Raw genomic sequence first — 21,292 nt, 5'->3', positions numbered from 1 at the left:
TGCAGTGCACCACAGCCAGAAAAACCCTCACTATAAAAGAGATATCAAAGAAAAAGGAGCAAAAAGGCAAATAATACTATAAACTCCAACCACTTCTCCTGCTAACTGTTACGTTGTACCTTTTTAAAGTTGTTTCTCTCCTTCCACTTTCACCTCAAAGAACTTACCTCAACCAAGTTATCTTTACAGGAATATTGTGCAAGGTCTCGAATTCCATTCATGAACTGCTTGTTGGCTGTACAAAATGCTTTCCCAGTATCAATCATTGCAATACAAAGCTTCACCAGCTAAAATGAGTATAAGAAAAGAGATAAAGCTGAACGCTTATTTTTGTTTGGTTCTTACACCATCATATAAACACACTGAGCTTAGTTAGGTCTACAAAATAAACATTTCAAAAGATAAATTCTCGCCCTCAGATTCTATGAAAAGCTTTCTACTGTATAGTGACAGCTATAAAAACACTACTCTAGATCAATAGATATGCTACTGGGAAAGTTACCTGAGACGTTGCACATATTTCAAGAGAGAATCTTACAGGGGCAAAAAGTACAGCAACTAAAACATAACTGGTTAAAACCCAAGCAAATGATGAGGTTATTGTGGTTTCTGAGGAAAAAACACCACACAACAAACAAAAATGAAACCCATACTGGTTGTTTTATACTGAGACACTCAGAATAGAGGCACAGGAAAGCAAAAGGCTCTCTGCACAAGGCTCAGCTGAAGAGCCATGGTTACATCTCAGGAGGTGAAACAAATGATGTTTTCAGTCACAGAGTAATCTCTGATGGCCTTCCATCCCTGCTACTCAGCCGTCACAGTACTGCAGTCTGACAGGAAGGTCCTCAGGTCCTTGTGAGGGATGTGCTCCCAGTTCTTGTACCATTTATGCACTGGGCCATTAACGTAAGAAAGTGTGGTTACTGCAATTGCTCTCTTGAGAAAGGGTGCATTGTGATTGTGTTCCCCCAATCCTAAACCAAGCTGAGAATAAAACCAGAAGATTGAACCCTCATCTCTGAAAGATTTTTCAAGGATGGCAAATAAATTTTCACACAAAGCAACACAGAAGTACTTGATGCTCTTCTGGGGCAAAGAAACCATCCAAGCATCCTCCCTGCCTTAGTTACCCAGCAATTTTTATGTTGGCTCAGATCCTTAGGAAAAATGGAAAACTGAGCGTGATCCTCCACATTCTGATGAACGTCCAAGTTGCTTGAACAATGGACAGAAAAAAAAAATCACTATCAACATTAACCTTTTTCCTTCAGCTTTGCTTATACAGGACAAAACTGCAGACAGTGTAACCCAAAGTCAAAACTGTGAGACAATAAAAACCAATTTTAGTATGAACAACTGAGTAGAAGAAGTTACCAACCAAGCCTAGACAAATTACTACCCTCAGGCCATAGTTGCTTCAGCTCACCCAAGAAGCTTGGCTTTCAACTTTAGTATTGTATTACAGGGCCCTGAATAATGTCATTTAAGGAATATGAGAATTCTTTTCCCCAAAAACAATCCTTTCAGACTGGTGGAAAAGCCAAACTTTCAAGACTGATTCTTGAGATCCTTTAAATACTTAAAATACTTACACTGTTTGATCTGTCAAAACAGATTAAACACCCCTACAGTAAAAACGTGTGTTTTAATCATCAAAACTCAAACCAAATCAAAATTAAGGATCCTGAATTTATTTTGAAGAGCAAATTGTTAGATTATTAACTACAAAAAACTAGAAATATTATTACAAGTAGTAAAGACTAAGTCTTCAGGCTGGACACCATCTTTGTCTCCAGCTGTCTGCAGCCAGCTCACAGCTGCAGGAAAAAAAGGCTGTATTCAAAAAGCAGTTAAGGAGGTAAACAAGTCACATCTGCCTGCCATGTGAAAACACAGATTAAAATAATTTAAAACACGTAGACTTTATACAGATGAAAAACAAAAATAAGCCACTCTCAAAATACTAGCAAAGAAATGACAAAAGTTTCCAAAGGTGAGGAAACCAATAGATAGCAAGGAGCTGAAAAGATGCTATATATAATTTTTTATATACACGCACAAAGCATGACAAAACAGGATGAATTTTACGCTAGTCAAGTCCTCCACAGAACAGTGAAGGACACATCTGGCCGCTGTGCCCCAGATGACCAAGGACAAACAGCATGGATTTGAAACCTCTGAAACAAAGTGTTGGCGGCTGTCCCCACAGCACGCCGCTGTGCTAGAACAGGCTCTCGGTGCAGCAGTGACCAAGGCCCGGCTTTCAGGTCCCGAGAAAGCTGCAGGATGAGCAGCAGCTGCCCGCAGGGCTGAGCCACAGGGGCAGAGAGGGGCCGCTCAGGAGGGAATCACACAAGCCCCAGCGGGGGACGGAGACCCAGCTGTGAGCCCGGCCTCCGAGACCCAGCTGTGAGCTCGGCCTCCGAGACCCAGCTGTGAGCCCGGCCTCCGAGACCCAGCTGTGAGCCCGGCCTCCGAGACCCAGCTGTGAGCCCGGCCTCCGAGACCCAGCTGTGAGCCCGGCCTCCGAGACCCAGCTGTGAGCCCGGCCTCCGAGACCCAGCTGTGAGCCCGGCCTCCGAGACCCAGCTGTGAGCCCGGCCTCCGAGACCCAGCTGTGAGCCCGGCCTCCGAGACCCAGCTGTGAGCCCGGCCTCCGAGACCCAGCTGTGAGCCCGGCCTCCGAGACCCAGCTGTGAGCCCGGCCTCCGAGACCCAGCTGTGAGCCCGGCCTCCGAGACCCAGCTGTGAGCCCGGCCTCCGAGACCCAGCTGTGAGCCCGGCCTCCGAGACCCAGCTGTGAGCCCGGCCTCCGAGACCCAGCTGTGAGCCCGGCCTCCGAGACCCAGCTGTGAGCCCGGCCTCCGAGACCCAGCTGTGAGCCCGGCCTCCAAAGACCCAGCTGTGAGCTCGGCCTCCAAAGACCCAGCTGTGAGCTCAGCCTCCAAAGACCCAGCTGTGAGCTCAGCCCGGATCCCCCTCTGCAGAGCAGGGGCACTGACACTGCCCGGCCGTCACCTTGAAAACAAAACCCGAACACGCTTCTCGAGGCCGTTAAGGACAAGTGTTGAATTAAAAGTTTACCTTGTCAAGTTTCAGTTCCAGCTCTGTCACATCTCCTTCTACCTCTTCTAAAGTTGCCCTGCATGCAGAAAAGAGGTTTCCCTTTAAAATTTTACACAAAAACACTCCGAGTCTGGGGAGAAGGGGCAGACACATTCATTTAATTCATGTGTTGCGATCACAGTTTTATTTAAATTTCAGCTATGAAACAGCATAGATTCTAAAGAACCAAAAAAATTGCAGGAAATTTGACTGTAAAAAGAAGAAAAACTACATCACTGCTAAAACATGGTCTACTGATAAAGACTTGAGATCAAATTTTATTAATCCTAACATTTGTCACACCAAAACAGCTTCTTCTGTTCTTGTATAGACAATAATGTGTATGTTTGAAGCTAATAATAAAGGAAAGAAACTAAAAGTTGGAGGGAATTCCCTTAACTCTTTTGGTGACCTGCTGGCTCAGACTTTCAAATGGTGCAGCTATTTCATGAAAAGGCTTGAAATGAGATTAGGAGAAAACTCAGTACTCGCGATGTGTCAATAACCTACAGGGAGTTCAGATGGCACACATGATTAGATGATGTACCTTTAGTCTAGACTGGTCAAATCTTCCAGGCCAGTCAAATTCAACTTGCCAGTAAAAGCTGCTTTCATGAAGCATTGCTAAAGCACAGCTGCTGGTTTTTTTTGTTTGTTTTTGGTGGTTTGGGTTTTTTGGTTGTTTTTTTTTTTTTTTTTTTTTTTTGCTTGAAAGCTCATGTTTCTTTGGACATCTCCTTCCTTATTGCTACCTGAAAAAACAGGACTGAGGATGGATGACACTTTGTTCAGAATCCACGAACACTGCTGCTTCCTCAGGCTATTGCCTTGAGATCTGAATGGACTCATTTCTGGCAAGGAGTGCCCTTGCTGCCATCACAGGGTGTCCATTCTTTCAGTCATTCCAGCATAACTGTTCATGGAGCCACACTGTTTACTAGTAGTAGCCTGCCTTGGGAAAAAACAGGAAGTTTTCTGTAATGCTTTTTGGAAAATTGGATCAGACATTTCATATTTCAGTCCTACAAAAAACCCAGCTCTTCCTGGGAAAAGTTATACAGACAGGGAAGAATGATTTGGAGCAGCAATTTCTTAAGCCAACTTATAACACTGAGGAGAGACTACACAAAACCATGGCTTTACTGTATCTTGCTAATTCCATTCTAGTTCACATGAGTACAAGCCAAGAATACCAAAAAAAAAAAAAGGAGAGAGAGAGAGAAAGACTGGATCAGGCCCCAAGTTCAGGAAAAGCAGTTTTCTTACAAGAACAGTTCTGAAAAATGCTACCAATTGCTTGCAGATCTCAAACACTGAGCATGACATTCTTAGCTTTTGCAGCTTTCATTACACATACTTGCATTCCAGTTCTTGCACATCAGTGCATTACCACAGTTATGTCCTAGGTTTTATATCCAAGCAATCTCAGCAGCTACATTTTGGCATCTCCCTCTTCACTAGCTTCAGACCATGAAGGATTTCAGGCAACATCAATTTCTCTTTTACTTTCTTTGTTTTTTCTTCATAACTGATTCATTTCCACTTAAGTCTCTAGTTAATCTTGTTTCAAAAAGCATTAAAGAGAATTAAAAAAACCAAAACCCAAAGGAAGGAAAAGCATCTCAATATTTAGACTGCAATTTTGTATTCGTTTGTTTATAATCACAGTGCAACAATTTTTTATTTGTTTCTTTGGCATTAACATAAAAGCACGATTAAGTAGCTTGTTTACAGAACTGCAGCAGCATGATCTGATAAGACTATTTTTTTTAGTGTCTTTAACTAGCAAAGAGTTCCAGCTCCACAGGACTTAATGAGCCAAAAGTCTAAGACTCAAAATGAACAGAGATAAAGGCAGTTAGGGCAGGCAGAATGAAGACAATACATCTGTTCAGTAATCAAATCTCTATTCCAAGAGGCAAGTTTTAAGACAGAATAAGCTCAACTGGAAGAAATAACAGCAGAACATCAAAAAACTGAAACAATGATGGGTAGGTCAAGCAAAAAGAAGTATAAAGCAAAGGAGATAGAGGTATCATAGGAGAAAGGAGAGATACACCCCACTATCACCCAATTTATTGCAGATCTTTGAAATGCCACAAGCCCCTCAGGCACCAGGTTGGTTCTCTGGGCTATTTCCCACCATGTGATGCAGAGACGGCATATCTGGGCCCTATAGCTGGATATCGATCAAACAGCTGTTGGGTTCCAGCCAAACCCCATTTTAATTCTGTTTCTTGGCATAGGAATGACTACTTTCACTGTTTCCACCACGTAAAAACTAACAGCAGTTACTATCCTGCAAACACATCTACAGGTATTAGTCCAATACTGGATTACAAGCACAAAACAATGGAGAGGACGCCCTCAGACTATCAGATCATAGATATATTCATCCAATTATGTACCACTTAGTTGCAAAAATTGTCTTCATGTTTTCATCCTGGGCTAGCAATACATAAAAAACAGCTGAGCTGAGCTATGCTAATGCTACCCTTGTTTTTCTTAATGTAATACTTTTTGGAGCCACAGAATACAAAGGTACATTTTGCTGAAACATCTGTGTCAGGCATAAAGTTCACAGAAAACTGTCATAATTCTGAGTAAATGTCATGTCCACAGCCAAGACCCACTGTCCAGCGATAAACACAGGAAACAGTGGTGAAACAGCTGAGGACCAAGTGCCAGACCTGACATGTGACAAAACTGTTGCTCCTTAGTGAAGTGGGAGCTGGGAGCAAGGTTTGCGTCACAGTGATCCCAGCCAGAAGGCTCCAGCATTAGGAATAAGGATCAAATCAGGTCCAGGGTATGAGTCAAACATCTGTGGCTTCCCAAGATGTTCAAATACTGCATGGCAACGCAGAAAACCAGAACAGCTGCTTAAGGGTGGAGGACAACTTTTATAAATGAGCAGTCTCCCATACTCTTCATGCTCTGTAATGAGGACTCTCAGGAATGTGTTTCTTTGCTCTGCTGTGACTTTTCTCCTCCACTACCCCCCTAAAACACAGTTCAGTTTGCTGGATACAGCTTCCTGCACAGCTGCAGTGCAGGAGGAATACAGGAGATGGAAGAAAACTCAAGACCTGATTTTGCAGCCTATTAGCAGAGAATAATGTCCCCAGTTACCCAGCCCAGCATATGTGAAGGACAGCTGAACTCTGATGTTCATCAACACACTCCCTCCCTAAGTGACCAGTGAAAGACTTTCCTCCAGGTTAAGGTACTTGGAGAATCCCAGGAACCAAACAGAATGATGATGGATAAACTCTCCTCTAAAAAAAGAATGGGTCGCTCAGACCAGAAGCTGCAGACATGAGCTAAGGAAACAATTCATCCTGGAGTAATCCACTACACACTGCTGACCAGAACACCGCACACACCGTGGCCACAGACAGGGGTCTGCACGGCCTGTTTGCCCTCACAGAAGAGTGGTGATCACCAGTGCTTTTAAAGTCAGCTCCTCTCCAAACAAAATCTAACTGCCATTGAAACCACACACTGCCTTTAGTCTTTTGCTTATTCATTCATCATATTCTAGTTTGCATTTTCAGGTTGTGTTCCTGAAAATAAGGAGGCTGGAATCACTAGTTACTCTAAATCAGTGCTGAAAAATAATGAACTGGAGAGGTCAAAGGTGCTATGGGCAACTAATAATTACTAATTCTAGAAATAACACAACACTAAAAAAAACATTCAAAATAATAAAAGCCCAATAATAAAGTATTTTCCAATAGTCTGTGCTTATTTTTTTTTCTTTTAATTGAGAAAAGTTTCGATTAATTTCTTGAATAGACTTTCAGAAGTACAGGAACAAGTCACAAAATCAATTGCTGTTCATCCTGGGGCTTTTGAATACATTCATATATTTGGACTCGTGAAATGGAAATAATGGATTTTTACCAGTGCAGTTTCAATGGCATTACTGCTGAAGTCTTGTCCTCGAATCTCAGAAAGACACAGCTCTTCCACCTGCACATATTTTATGCAGGACATCTCCTTAATGCACAACTTAGACTTCACTAGAGATGACATCCTTTCAGCCAACATCCACTACACCTTAAAGACAGCTTGAAAAAAGAAGGTACTACTGAATGTGAAAGCCTGGAAATGAGATACATAAGGTCAAGATAAGAATATGAACCTGATGATTTAAAGGAACGTCTCCTCCTCTATGTCAGAGCCTATCAGGCCACAGACAGCAAAAAGGACAGCAGACATTAATCAGAGGATAGACTATGACCTGTAGTGTGATGCAAAGGCAAATTAAAATGTAGGCGTACCACAGAAGATATCAGACTTGCTCACCTGTTTGGTCTGGTTTGATTCTTCCTCTGCCTCCACCTCCCTTTCCTCCCACAGCAGTTGCACCTTCTGATGCAAAGCAACTCCTCAGAGATGAGTTCAGAAGCAGCCACACACGGACTGCTGAGGGCAGCCTGAGACCAGGGGAACACACACACCACTGCGACTACGGCCACTGGACACTGCCACTTCTCACTGCTCACCGAGGCCATTGGCTGGTCACCAGGCTGCAAAGGTCCCTGTCCACCAGCACAGCCCACAGTGTTGTTGCTTTTCAGATGAAGTCTTCACATTTGTCTGGGCTAAACTTTGGGAGTTTTGTACCTGTGCTTTTCCCTACCTTGCTGAGGCCCTGCTGGATGGCAGACCTGCCCTCCAGTTTCTCAGGGTTCCCTCCAATCACTGTGCACTTCATTTGATTTCCCTCATGTACAGTGAGATATAAAAAGGTGCCCAGAGGCATGTTAACCAGCATGCCAAAAAGGAATACAGCTGGTACATGTGTTATGGCATCAGACAAGCAGAGACTAAAAAAAGAAACATGACATATTGAGAGACAAAGAAGGCATACATGGAACAATAAGGCCTAATAACTTCGAATAACAGCATGGATAGATATAAGAAAAGTTTTACAACTTATGAGATGTGTCATAACCATTAATATGGTCAGAAGAAAGAACACTGCTGCAGCCTGTCATAGACCCCATTGAAGCCCTGGTTTGGCACTGCAGAGTTTGTTCCCCGCTGGCACAGAGCCCCTCCATACTGAGGAGCAGATGATGAACTCTCCCTGACACACTCAGATAAAATTCCACATTCATGCTAGTACTCCTTACAGTATTAAGTCTTCAGTCATTGCCACATAACATTTTATCAATAGCTTGAAAAAATTCTATGTACCCTACATGAACAGTAGGGCTTTTAATCAGAAAGTTGAACCCCCACCCTGAAATCCCAGGAATTTTCTATGAGCTGAGGGCATTGAAATATGGGTATACATTTCCTGAACAGAAGATTATCATGTTGATGAATAAGCCAAGCTTTCAGGTACATAGCAAACACTATCTGCATTTCAAATTTCCCTAGAGAAACAGGAATCAAGCCCTCAATATTATAGGACCACTCCTCCACTCCTCTCAAGTCAGAATTCTCTTAGAAAATAATCAAATGAAATAAAACAAGGGTATTTACTGAATTCATAAAATTATTAAAGCAAAGGCCTACTTGTAGGCATCACTTTTTCAGGTTGTCTGCACCTACAAGGTTTAGGTTCCTCAATAATTCATATGGTCTGATACAACAAATAGGACAAATACTTTTAAGATGTGCACTTCACTTAATTTATACTTTACTGCTAGATTACACGCAACTCAAATAATGAACATTATAAACAGTCTCTATCACCCAGTGTGTCGCACACAGACTGTAAGAACTTCTCTGCTACCTGCTGGACCTAAAGTTTTAAACTTTTTCTCTCACTCCTCTTTTACAGTAAATTGCCAGAAATGTCTAACAGTGCTATTTTCCCAGTGGTTTTGCCTAATATTTTTCTCCTAAGCTGCTTCTGCTCTAGAAGAACCTGACAGTAAGCCTAAGCAGGAAATCAGCAACCTGTTTCCTCCACAAAGAGTCTGAGAAGCAGAATTTTCGTCATCTTTCAACTTCAGTGTTTTGTTAATCAGAAACAGTTGTTAAGAAGATGGGGACACAATGGTGACGATGAAAACCTCAAGAAAAAGAAATTGCAAGTTATCACTGCAAGTTGATAAGAATGCAACACATCACAATACACGCCCTGCCTAACTCTTGACTAGTGATTCCAACATTCAAGATTGGTGGACTTACTACCAGATAAGGAAGGAGGACTACAGTATCAAGATCTTGCAACAAAAAAAAGGGCAGCAGAAAGGAGCTCAAGGAACTGATGGTGTTGTACAGAAGCCTTGCTGCTGAAAATCTGCCAGCATCACAGAGCTGCTTTAATCTTTTAAATCTCAGCAGCTACCCAGGATCTTGAACACAGAAGCAGCAGATGGAATGAAGGATTTCAACATCTGAAAACTCAAGCATGTAGTAAGGTCAGGAAGTGGAAGCATAAATATAACCAGCAAGCGACCAACTGCAGCATATACAAGATAGGACATCTAACGAATACACCCTGTTACCTCAAGATCTGGAGTTACCAGTCAAGTGATAAGGAGTCCTGTCAACTTTGCTTATAAAAGCTGCAAGTAACAACAGTCTGAAGAACAGCGAAGATACTAATCCCTGATTTGGAAAGATACCCCTTATGTACCTCACCTGCAGCCAATGCAGGAAGAGTAAATATCACTGTGTAGCCCCAGCACAGCATTCTCAGGATCAATATGTTCAGAACTGACACAGCAGCACTTAACCACCAACACAGGAAACCTCATATAAAGCACAGGCTACTAAAGCTCTGAGTACTGTGGAATTAAACACAAAGATAACCATGTAGTCCTAATATGAATCTTGTGTTTACTTTGATTTCAGAAAAATTAGGTAGTATCTGGCCCTTTCTTTTTGTAGCTCCCTTAGTTGCTAATTCAAACCTTATACCACAGTTAGAGGAGCACTGCTGTGTAGGAACCAGGATAAGCTGGCAAAGCCTTTGTAATCAGACCTCACCATGTTTCACAAGAGCTGAGGACCATTAGCTGTCTACAATTCCAGTTTTATCAGCTGGATCTTCTATATTGAAACCTGAGGGAAGTTTCAGATTTGCTGTGAAGACTGAGTCCTCAGCAAGTATTTACCCTTTCTGTCCATTTCAGAAGCTGAGTATTTCAGTAATACACTTTCACAAAACCAGAATGCTCTAGGTGACAGTCAGAGAGAAGGCAGCGGCTTTGTTATAACAGACAAATTCTGAACCTGAACTTTTTATTTAGATATATGGAACTCACACTCAGTAACCTAAAGTGTATTTTACAGGTTATTTAAGAATTTTATTGTGCAGTTTTATTGTTCCTGAATACTGCAAAAAGCAGTTTGTTTGCCCTTTATGTCTTTGCACTGAAACAGCCAGTCAAACAAATCCAATCTCAAACCAAAAGAGTGCATAAGCATTAGAGCAAGACAATAGAGAAAAATAGTGTATTCATGTTTCCTTCAAATCTACTGTTTTCAAATTTGGAAAGGCCAGTTGCCTTTCCTCTCCTCATCCCTTTCAAACGATATTGATAAACTTAAAAAAAAAAAAAAAAAAAAAAAAGGCATTTGGAATTTTATAACATAAAAACTACAAAATGTATGTGGTACACCCACAGCCCTGGAACCACTTCAGGTACATTTAGTATCTTTTCTCCCACTACTTTTAGTCATCAAGAGATTTAAAAGACCCTGGGATTTCATTCATCTGTCAAAGCTAACTGCAGGTAAGCTATTTTTCAACCAAACAGAAGCTTACATATCCTTTAATTATAACATGTTAAAGGTTTTTCATCTCAAATCAACTGCAAATATTTTCAAACAGAATCTTGCAAGTTTGATATTTACAATAGAGTGGATATTTTGTAATAGCAGGCACAATCAATGCTTCCCCTTTCATTTTTCATCATTCTTTTTGAAATAAATCAAGTAGGATAGAATAAATAGACAGATACATTCTTCAAAATCAGGCATTTGACAAAAGAAATGAAGTTAAATGAATACTTTAAAAAAATCCTTCTTCACAAACTGGAGATTCTTCTGAAGAATAATCTTGTAGATTCTTTTGAGGAATAATCCCATAGAGAAGGTGTGTAAATGTGTGTAATCTTTTTAAACAGAGTCCAATTTAGCAACACACAAATTCAGCCAGAAGCTGCATCCTCACTGAAACATCAGATCTCAGTTGTCTTGAACAATTTTTATCCTTAATAGCAACCCCGTCTGGCAAAGCCAATGCAATTGTTCTATTGTTGCAGTGTGCCTTATCTGATCAAATACTGGTATCTATGCACAGATACCCTAATTAGAGTCAGCTAAAGCACCTTTGGAAATGATAGGGCAGAAACACGTGATTTCCAGGGTGCAGTTCACCTTATCCTGACACATATGGCTACAACAAATCAAGAGCCACTTGGGATCAAATCTTAATGAAGATAAATAGTTGTAAGGAGCCTAAGCCTAAGATCTGGCTTAAGAGGAGGGATGGTATACAGCAGATGAGATACATTCTCCTTTTCCTGTTTAAGGAAGTTAAGAAAGAAGGGGCCTAGGTCAGTATTTACTAAACACTTTCTATAGACAGGAACTCCAACTTACATGAACGATACAAGTCTAGGAAAGACAAGATAAAAGCTACATTTCCAGCTGGCCCATGAGTCTTTGCAGTGCCTTTTGCTAGTGCCAGTTAATATCGCAAGGCCCAGCACTGCTGCACTTACACTATTTTTCTTCTTCACCACTTAGTTCTTATTTGGGGTGTGTTAAACCACAAGTGTAATAACACTATGTTATATAGAACCAACAGCATTGTTATAACACCACTGAGGTTCATCACAAGAATCCAGTCAAATGCTGAGTCCGATTACTTGCACAAAGTACTTAAAACAAAACTCTTTTTATGCCAAAAATTACCAACATTCAGACACCATTAGGGCCCACCAACAGCAGCTTGAGCAGCAAGGGAGTCCCTGGAGAGCTGGAATGTAGGAAGGCATCAGAGGGTGGGACAGGACCTCCAGCACAGACCTCACACCAGCCACCAGGTCTGTGCCAAGGGGAGAGGGATCCCTGCTCAGACCACACCACTGGGACAGAAGAGGCTCAGTGCCTCCCTGGGCAGAGTCCACAGAGCAGAAACCCAAACCCCATCTCCCAGGTCATACTCCACATCTCTTTTTTGACAGGCAGAAGGGATAACATTCATGGCCAGAACTCTGAATACAACACACTTTTCCTTTGTTCCAAAGGAAAAATTTGAATTTGAATTCAAATTTCCATCTACAACATGTCATTCTAAATATCAGTGTTCTAAAATCTGTTATGTGAGCTCCAGCATTACATAAGTTATATATATATTTTAACAATAACTACAAGATCACTAAAAATTGAAGACCAGAATATTTCAAATGCACAGAAATGTCTGTTTGATATGCATGTTCCTACTTAAATTAACATCTGACACACAGAAAGATGGAAATCTGCAATTGTCTTGCACAGAATATGGTTTTTCAAATTTTATCAGATGGAATACATTTTACTAGATATGACTTCTCCAATTTTTTTGTATTATATCCAATTAGAAACTTCAAAATCACACCATGCAAATTCTCACTAGCTCTGCTTTATGTTTATCAAGACAAAACTGTAAGCAGAGGTCTTCCTTTAACCACTGGCTGAAGGCAGGTCACAAATTCAGGAAATTAAAAGGTAGTTTGTGCATGTGCACCTACTGTCAGATTCTTGTCCAAAATCACAATACAACTATTTCAATGCCCATTAATATTGAAATGTGAACTACAAAAATTATCCAAGGGTATTGTGGCCAAATACTGCAGAGTCTTAAAATATCAAATAGATAACTTAAAACATCAAAAAGGAATCCTGATTCACAGAAAAACTCATACCACACTAGTAAGTTTACCAGCCATCTGACAGGCACCTTCTCTGTTCAAAATCTCATCTCATTCGCGAAAGGAACTTGAAGGAACTATTTTGCAACAAATTATTTTCTTAGTCTACCACTGTCAGTTTGAAAATGTATACACGACATCACTCCATAAATTAGATTTCTCCTCACACAGGCAGTGCATCACAACAACACAACTGATTGACTCTAGGTCTGAGGCGTGGCTACTTCCAATATTCATAAAGTAAACATGAACCATAAAATCATTATGCTGCCACATACACAAGGAATCTTCTTGAAAAGATTTTTAGGAAGGCAAAACAATGTTTGAGTCTACTGGACTGCTTAGAATTGTCCAGTTTATAATCATAATGATAATAATTACTATTTCTCATGTTCATAATATAATCTTTTAGTCACGTGAACGAGTGACAACAAAACCAAAATCTACATTCCCTCACACAGAGGTATGGAAAACTCCTGCATGTATTAAAATAACATTACAGTCCACACACTAATCTGCATGTCCTCCCTGTGGTCTTCCACTGCAAACAGCAACTTTAGCCATTACTTTTGTTACAAATCTGCCACTAGCAAAAAGCAAAGCACCTAAATTACTACCTAAACTCACAGGAATATCTAAATGTCAAAACAGCAGTATCTGATCAGAGAGATCACAAATGCATTTATACAGTTTAAACTTCTACAAATGTTCTTAAAATGAATTCTGTACAAAATGAAATGCACAAGTGAGAGGCAAAAAACCCCTAACTAAATTACTCAGAATTTATTTCTCTATTTCCTGCCTATGTAAACATGACACTTCTGCATTTGCATCGCTTTGAGATACTAAACTGATTCAGGCAGCAAGGCCTGCATCAAGACTAAGGCAAAGGGTTCTTGTCTATAAACAGTAATTTCTGTAGCAATAGACATTTTCCTTTCCTTTTTTTCTCCTAAAACAGGTTATAAGAAGAGAGTTTCCTTTAGGAAATTTTTAGAATTATTTACTCTAGTAAAAAGTTAGCAATAATTGAAGCCATATTGTTCACTGTACAAAGTAAGAACGGGAAAAATGCTGACTAAATAATGTGGTTCTGAATACAAGGCTGTCAAGAAGCTAAACCTGAAAAAAGATCATAGGATGCTGCAAACATTGCTGAAATCAGCACATTTGCTATTCACAGGCAAACAGTTTCACAGATATGTACAGTGAAAAAACAGAGCCACCAAAACGTCCATCTAGCCCAAGACACAAGTTTCTATTTTATAGTTGCCACCTTCCCAGTTTATACTCTATTTACTGACCCTGTTTTCTAGAGATTTTAACATTGTTATTCCTCTCTTCCCAAAAAAATATAAAACTACCATCCCATAACTTTAGTTCTTAACTACATGAGATGTGCTTAGCCAACGTAAATGAGACACTCCAGGCTAAAGAACCAAACCTCTTCAAATCTATATTTAAAACCTGAAAGACTGTAAGGACATGGATAATTACAGTTCCATTGCACACACACATAAGTAAGCTGTCCTTCTAATTCTGCAAGTACTCATTAAAGATCAGTTTTACAGGCTTAATTAACATCAGCTCTTCAGCAACCACCCTGCTGCTGTGCTACAGCAGTGCTATGATAACATGTAAATTTTGTCACTACCTCCACTATAAGCTCCCATCTCATTGTGGTTTTTTTTTTAACATTTCCAGATAAAAATGTCAAAAGACCAAAACTGAGGAAGTTAAGTTCCTATTGGCAATTTAAGATACAGTTAAGATTTTTAAGTTTACTCTTGTTTATTTAAATCATAACCAAACAATAAAAAAAAAGAATCATCACTAAAGCCCCTATTCTCTTTTATTCATAACTGTGCCAGTCAACTTACTTTATTATTTCAAAATTTTAGGTGCACTAACCAAATGAAGACATCCTGATTTCATGACACGTTTCTCTAATCTTCACTAGGAAGGACTGTTAACAATTTATTACTAAGTTTTGTCAGATTTAAAATATTTCAGTGTGAGAGATTTTTAGAGACCTATTTGAGCGTAATCTTCAATGAACTTTCTTTATTCTTGAATGATTTCCCTCAAAAAAATGCTTTAACACTGCGCACTATGTTCAAATACATTCCCCTTTCTTTAGGTCAATCATTTTCTTAATGTACATTTGAAAGGCATAGTTACAGATTTTAAAATAAATCAGCCATTGACTAGAGCCTGAATAGAACAGGACAGTCACTGCAATCTCCACAAAAGTGCAAAAATCAGAAATTCAGACTCAGTTAAACTAACTTTAACTGAACCAGACTCCCAGCAGCGTTGACAGGGATGTTGTACACGTGTAACTTACCAACACCTCACCAAGACTGTCCTCCACGTCACTTCGGCTACAAAAAGTGCACTTCTGGAGTCTCATACAGGAAATTATAAACGTTAACAACCACCTAAGTAGGAAAAATGCGAAATGCAAACTCACAAGCAAATGCTTGGCAGCTTTTTCTTTTCTATCTTTTTTCCTATTCTTCTGCAATACTTTCCATCCTCCCTTGCCAAGCATGTTACAAACTTGCTCTTCAGTCCCAAACACCAAGGGCAAAAAGCCCAGACCAAACATTTCTTTGGAAATTTGTTCTAAAACAGCTAGGTAAGTCTCAGCAAAACAAACAGATTTTGTATGCAGAGTTCTTGTCCTCATTCCTCTTCACCTCGCAGTGTGGCTGAGTTCTCCCCCAGAGCCAGCCTCAGCGCTCTCGGTGCAGCCACCCAGGCGGGCTGAGCTGTAACCCAGCCTGAACACGAGGGGTTTGCTGCCACTCACAGCACCCTCGGAAGCAGCTGCTGGCTCTTCCCACCGGAACTCAGCACTGAAGGGACAACTCCCCCGGTGTTCCTATTTCTACATTTCCTCCAGAAAGTAATGAGCAGATCACAGCATATTGGTTAGGCACTTTCGATAATTTCTCTGACTATGAACACACCATGTTCCAAACAGGTTAAATAAGTCACTTTGTTATATCACTCACAGTTCAGGTGACAAAGCATTTACTATTATTTGGGAAACAGATGCTAAGTGACAAACCTTTGGTTACACTGTGCAAAAGAAGAAAGAAAAAAATACATCATAAATCAAGAAAGCGGCACAAGTGACCTCTTCAACCTGCATCCCCTGGATAAGCATGAGGTGCACCTCACCTGGTCCCACACAGACACAGCAGGGCCACAGCCACAGGAGAAGAAAGGCAGCACAGAGCAGGGAACTCCAGGGACAAACCCACCCGAGCAGTGCTTTAGCTCACTCAAAATGGAAGACTCAGATCAGTCCCTTTGAAGGGAATACACTACAACCACAGTTCTACCCAGAAACTACCCATGAATGCTTTTATTAAGAATGGTAATTGACAACAGTTTCATCTATATTTTGATCTACCTCATTCACCCATCATCTGTTCTGCAGCTGGGGTTTCAGGAAATGAATAGAAATTTAAATGCCAAAAAAAAAATTAAACTTCGGCAACAGTGACAGATAAGGACAAAGAAATTCTCTCAAAAACACAGAGCTTTTTATTAAAGCATTTTTAAAGACTGGATCAGCCTGAATGTTTTTGGAGAGAGTTCTAAAATTGCACAGATAACAAGCAATTGAATTTTGCTTTTTCTATTATTTGTTGTTTATCAAAATTGTTAACTGCTACTTAGAGCAGCTGTATTTTCACATCACTTAAAATTGCTTCTCCTTTATAGAAATTTAATTCCAGTGATTCATGTGGTTGCTACAGTGATCCATCATTGAGAAAAACCAAAAATGAAACTGCAATGTAGAAGTCTGTTCCATTAAACTCTGAAACTTAAACTCTCATTGTTTAAAGTAGAAAGAATTATTTCACAATGCTATTTGCATATCAAAAAACTACTGCAGGAATGTGTGATTATAGACACAGAACTTGCCTTGAACAGTTCTTACTGTTCAAGGACTGCTCCAAGGCCTCTCCTTAGCCAACTTCTTCATCTGATGGGAAGTCATTGACACATTGTAGAAGAACTGCAAACGCATTTCCTCGCTAGATCTTTGGTCTGTCTGTGTTGTAGGAGAGGGGATCGCGACAGAAAAGCATGTGATTTCAGTGAGATTATTTTCAAAGCAAGTTTGGAAAAAAACCATGACTATACATTTGCAAAAGTGTGCCTGAACTCACAGCCTTTCCCACTACCTTAAATATCAGTTCCTAAACATCAAGTCCCTAACTCCAAACTGATTTGGCACGTTGTAAGTTTACAAATCCAGTGATGCAATAAGCCATTATTGCTTCAGGTTTTATACCTCAGATTTCTTTATCATCTGTGGACAGAGAAAAAAACCCAGTATGCCTTGCTATGAAATAACTCATCATACTTCTGCTGTGAACTTTTACACCTATTATTATCTAACCACATATCAGCACCTCAACAGCTACAATCCATGGCCCCTTCAAAAACATTTTTAGCAAGAAAACAGACCTTAGGTTCTGTGATTTGGGGCAAAATTAAACCTCAAAGCCAAGAAATATCAATATGAGCTTCATGAGAAATAGATAAACAAGAAAAAAAAAAAAAGCCATGTGGCTGAAGCTGCCTGTAGTAGCATGTTTTGAAATATTTAAATAGTTCCCCATGAAAACAGGGATTCAATGACTCAGGAACTCTGATTCACCCATGTCCTCCCAGTTATCACCACAACCACAAGAAAATAACCTGTGACATTTCTATTCACTACATAGCTCCCAACAGTTTTATTTAACAGCTCTGACAGTTATACTGACAGGAAGGACAGAGGCTGCACCCTCCTGCTCAGCAAGGTCAGGAGAAAGCTGCAGCTCAGCTTTGCTACAAGGAACACAGAGCAAGAAGCTGCTTTATGTCCACACTACCCCCTGCAAGAACACAGGACTTTCTCACGACCTTGCCCTATATTAGTGTCTCTATCATCCCTCAATAAAACCGCTGCACTAACCTTCATTCAGAAGGTTTCTACTGCTTGGGTTGGCTAATGTGTATGAATGCTAAGAATTAGCAAAATTATAACAGGAAATATTGATGACTAATAATGAAAGATACAAACTTTTTCAGAAATACTACAGGAATTTAGTCTTGCAATTTTAAACATTTCCTATCAGTTAAAGGCTGGAAGGATGTTTTGCTGGCATCAAGTGATTACACCATAAGGTTTTCTGTAATTTCTTCAAAGGCAGTAGTATCAGACTGGGAAAAAGACCATGAGGTAATAGAAGACCCTAACAAAGGTTTTTGTCCAGTTTCTTTTCCTTGAAGGAAAGGAATCAAGAGGGACAAAAGGAGAATGCTACATACAAGGTGAATTCAAATGAAAAAACATGACTTACCTTGAAGAAACAGCTGCACACTTCTGTTCACAAAGTTTAGTCACAACTGCTTGTTTTCTCGAGTGTATTTCGTATTTCAGCAGGTATGAGTAATTAAAAAATGCAACCACTGGTATAGTTCTATGGTTAAACTATGCCAGTCTACAACTGCATTGCCACCAAATGGGATGGACCAACACTAAATACAGTTGCCTCACTAGCAAGCATGTCCAGCTCAGGTCAAAGTTTCGTGAAACAGCTAAGCCAATGTAGAAGTTTCCTGCTGCCCTAAGGGAGGTCTCTCTTCATTGCCTTCCTCTATCCTTGCTTCTGGCAGTGAAGTTTCCTCTCTCTACTTCCCATAAGCTTTAGTAGGTTTCACACCCACCGAGATGCTGGCACAACTCACTAACCTGGCAGAGAACCACCCAGTCTCTTCTGCCAGGGCACCCAGCTCATTGAAGGATCCAACAACACACGTCACAGTCACCAAAAAACCCGTGGGAGAAGCAGCCAGCGACAAACTGGCAGCAAAGGAGGGAAGAACAGGAACTCCAACTTCTGCCAAGGGTAAGCCATTCAACCAACCTTCCCTCTCCAACTTCCTCTACATCCCAGAAACCACAGGATTGCTAAAGCTGATACAAAAAGGAGGCGTGAACATACAGCCAGAGAGCAGAGAAAGAGCTGTACTATTTGCCTCAACATCCAGAGCTCACCACAGAGCCACAGGAACTTGAGATACGGGCTCGGCATGGGACAGGAGGGGCACGGCAGTGACTCATCACGTCATGGAGCTCTTTGTGTCTCTACCATCTAGCAGGGTAACACCAGGCACAGAAAGTGGGTGTGTGTAGGCACAGACCAGCCACACATCCCCCAGAGAGGCACAGCTATGTTGATTAGACACAACGGTGTAAAATACACTTATAGAATGGGTAAAAACATAAGGAAAGACTGAGGGGAAAGTTGCCTGAGATAAGCAGAAGTAACCCTACAGCAATGATAGACAACTGGTCCCTCGACTGGGGAAAAACAAAGGAGTGCATGCCTTGCTCTGACAACAGGAAGTAAGACGATACTGAGTTTGTTTGCTGCTGGCACCCCAACAGCGGCCACGCCGAATACGGACCACGCAACAGACGCAGGCAGGAGACACCGGGAAGTGAAGTGCGGGCACAGCTCTGAAGAACCGAAGGCAGACCACCAAAGAGCTCACCCTCCTGAGCCTCAGCCCCAGCTGACGCTGCTTCGGCCGCCAAGCATTCCCTGCCCCAGCCGCCCGCCACCCTTCAGCCCCGTCCTCAAAGGCGAGTGACCCCAGCAGCGCTGGCTGCACACTGCGCTGCCTCCGCAGGAGCCCAGAGCCCGCGCCCTGCCCACCCAGCCCCACGTACCACACATGCTGCCGCTTTTCCTCGCATTTCCCACATTCCCCTTGCTCCTCAGAGCCCCCACTCATCCCCTGCCTGCTGCTCACAGCTCGCCAGCACCTGTCACCCCCAGGGCCCCCGCAGCGCGGCCCGCCCCGCACACACCCGGCCCCGCTTCCTGTCCCCCGGCACGACCCAGGCTCGGGCCCCTCTCGGCGGCACCTGAAGCGCGGCGAGTCCTTCAGGCACTCCTCGAAGTCCACGGTCACCTTCATGGTGGCGGGGCGCGCCGCTGCCTCCGCTGCTGCGGCTGCTGGCGGTGGCGGCGCGGCGAGCCCGGGGCGAGGCTGTACCGGGCCAGGCCGGCGGGCGGGGCGGCTGGGCGAGGCGGGGCGGGCCGGGGGCGGGCTCGGGGCGGGGAGCGGAGCGGCCTGTGCCCGCCCCGCCCGGCCGCGACTGACGGCGCGGGCAGCCAGCGGCGACCGCCCGCGGGAGCGGGGCGCGCTCCGACCAATCGCGCCGCGAGAGGAGAGGGCTCAGCGGGCAGAGCGCCGCCCCTCGGAAGATGCGGCCAACCGCCGGCACCGCAGCGTTCGCTCCGCCCCGGCGCGCTCAGAGTGACGGCCGGGCCCGCCAATGGGCAGGCGGCCGCTGGCCTCCCGCCAATGGCAGCTCCGCCGCCGCGGCTGCCCGGATCGCTCGGGCCGGCCCGCCCGGCGATCGCCGCCGTGACGCTGCCGGGGGCGGGGCGGGCCGTGTGGAGCCGGGGCCCTGCTCGGCCGGCTGTCGGCACCTGCGTGACTTTTTAAAATTACAGTTCTTCATTAAACGGCGGGATCTCTCCCTCGGGGGTGGGACACGCGCGGGAACGCCTGCCGGGCCGCTGCACAGTCGTGCTCCGGTCGAGAGCGGCCCGCGGCCCTCAGCCTTGGCCCCGGCCGTCGGCCCCACCGAGCGCAGCGCCCGCGCGGGGCAGGCCCGGCAGCACTGCGGCCGGAGAGCGGCGGGGTGCACACAGGGACGCGAGGGGACACGCGGTGGCTGACACAGACTCCGGACTCACACAGGCTCACAGAGACGGGAGGGGACACGCGGTGGCTGACACAGACTCACAGGGACACGCTGGTTCCCGCGGGCAGGCAGTGTCCCTGCTGAAGAGTGCCACCAGTGGGCAGAAAGCTCCGACTCCGGGTGCTCTCCCGTGTGATTCACTCACAGATGGAGGAAGTAACTCGTAGGGGAGACTCCATGGAGTCTTTGAAGGAGGAACGCAAACCGCACGTTTCCTATCAAGGACTATCAAGTGTGCGTGCTTGGGCTTCTTACCGAACCCTTCTCTGAGAATACTGTTTGAACTAGACCGGATCTTACTTTGAAGTAGAATGAATCAGAGTGAAGAGGACGATGTTGCAGTCTCCAGAATGCAGTGAAGGACAGCAGAATATTGTAGATTTCTTTTGTAGATTCGATAATTTAAGAAAATACAGAAAAAGATCTTTAACCAGTTAGGTGCTGCTTATTGTTCCCAGATGTAAAGCTAACAGACAGGAGCAGCAGCCATCCCCACTCC

General features: G+C 43.0%; 1 protein-coding gene across 3 annotated transcripts in view; it reads right to left on the bottom strand.

Annotated features, from left to right (window-relative positions):
* ACAP2 (ArfGAP with coiled-coil, ankyrin repeat and PH domains 2) overlaps positions 1 to 20,091 on the bottom strand; it is a 64,784-nt gene extending 44,693 nt beyond the window's left edge. For all 3 annotated transcript variants that reach the window (XM_066326401.1, XM_066326402.1, XM_066326403.1), the window contains exons 1-3: positions 19,945 to 20,091; positions 3,088 to 3,145; positions 168 to 287 (exon numbers count right to left, since the gene is read on the bottom strand). In XM_066326401.1, the coding sequence (XP_066182498.1) occupies positions 168 to 287; positions 3,088 to 3,145; positions 19,945 to 19,997 (231 nt within the window). In that variant the 5' untranslated portion in view covers positions 19,998 to 20,091. The remainder of the gene's footprint in view (positions 1 to 167; positions 288 to 3,087; positions 3,146 to 19,944) is intronic.
* Between the last annotated feature and the right edge of the window lie 1,201 nt (positions 20,092 to 21,292).

The sequence above is a fragment of the Sylvia atricapilla genome, chromosome 10, assembly GCF_009819655.1.
Source record: "Sylvia atricapilla isolate bSylAtr1 chromosome 10, bSylAtr1.pri, whole genome shotgun sequence".
NCBI classification, from domain to species: domain Eukaryota; kingdom Metazoa; phylum Chordata; class Aves; order Passeriformes; family Sylviidae; genus Sylvia; species Sylvia atricapilla.
This window is presented reverse-complemented; position numbering and strand designations above follow the sequence as displayed.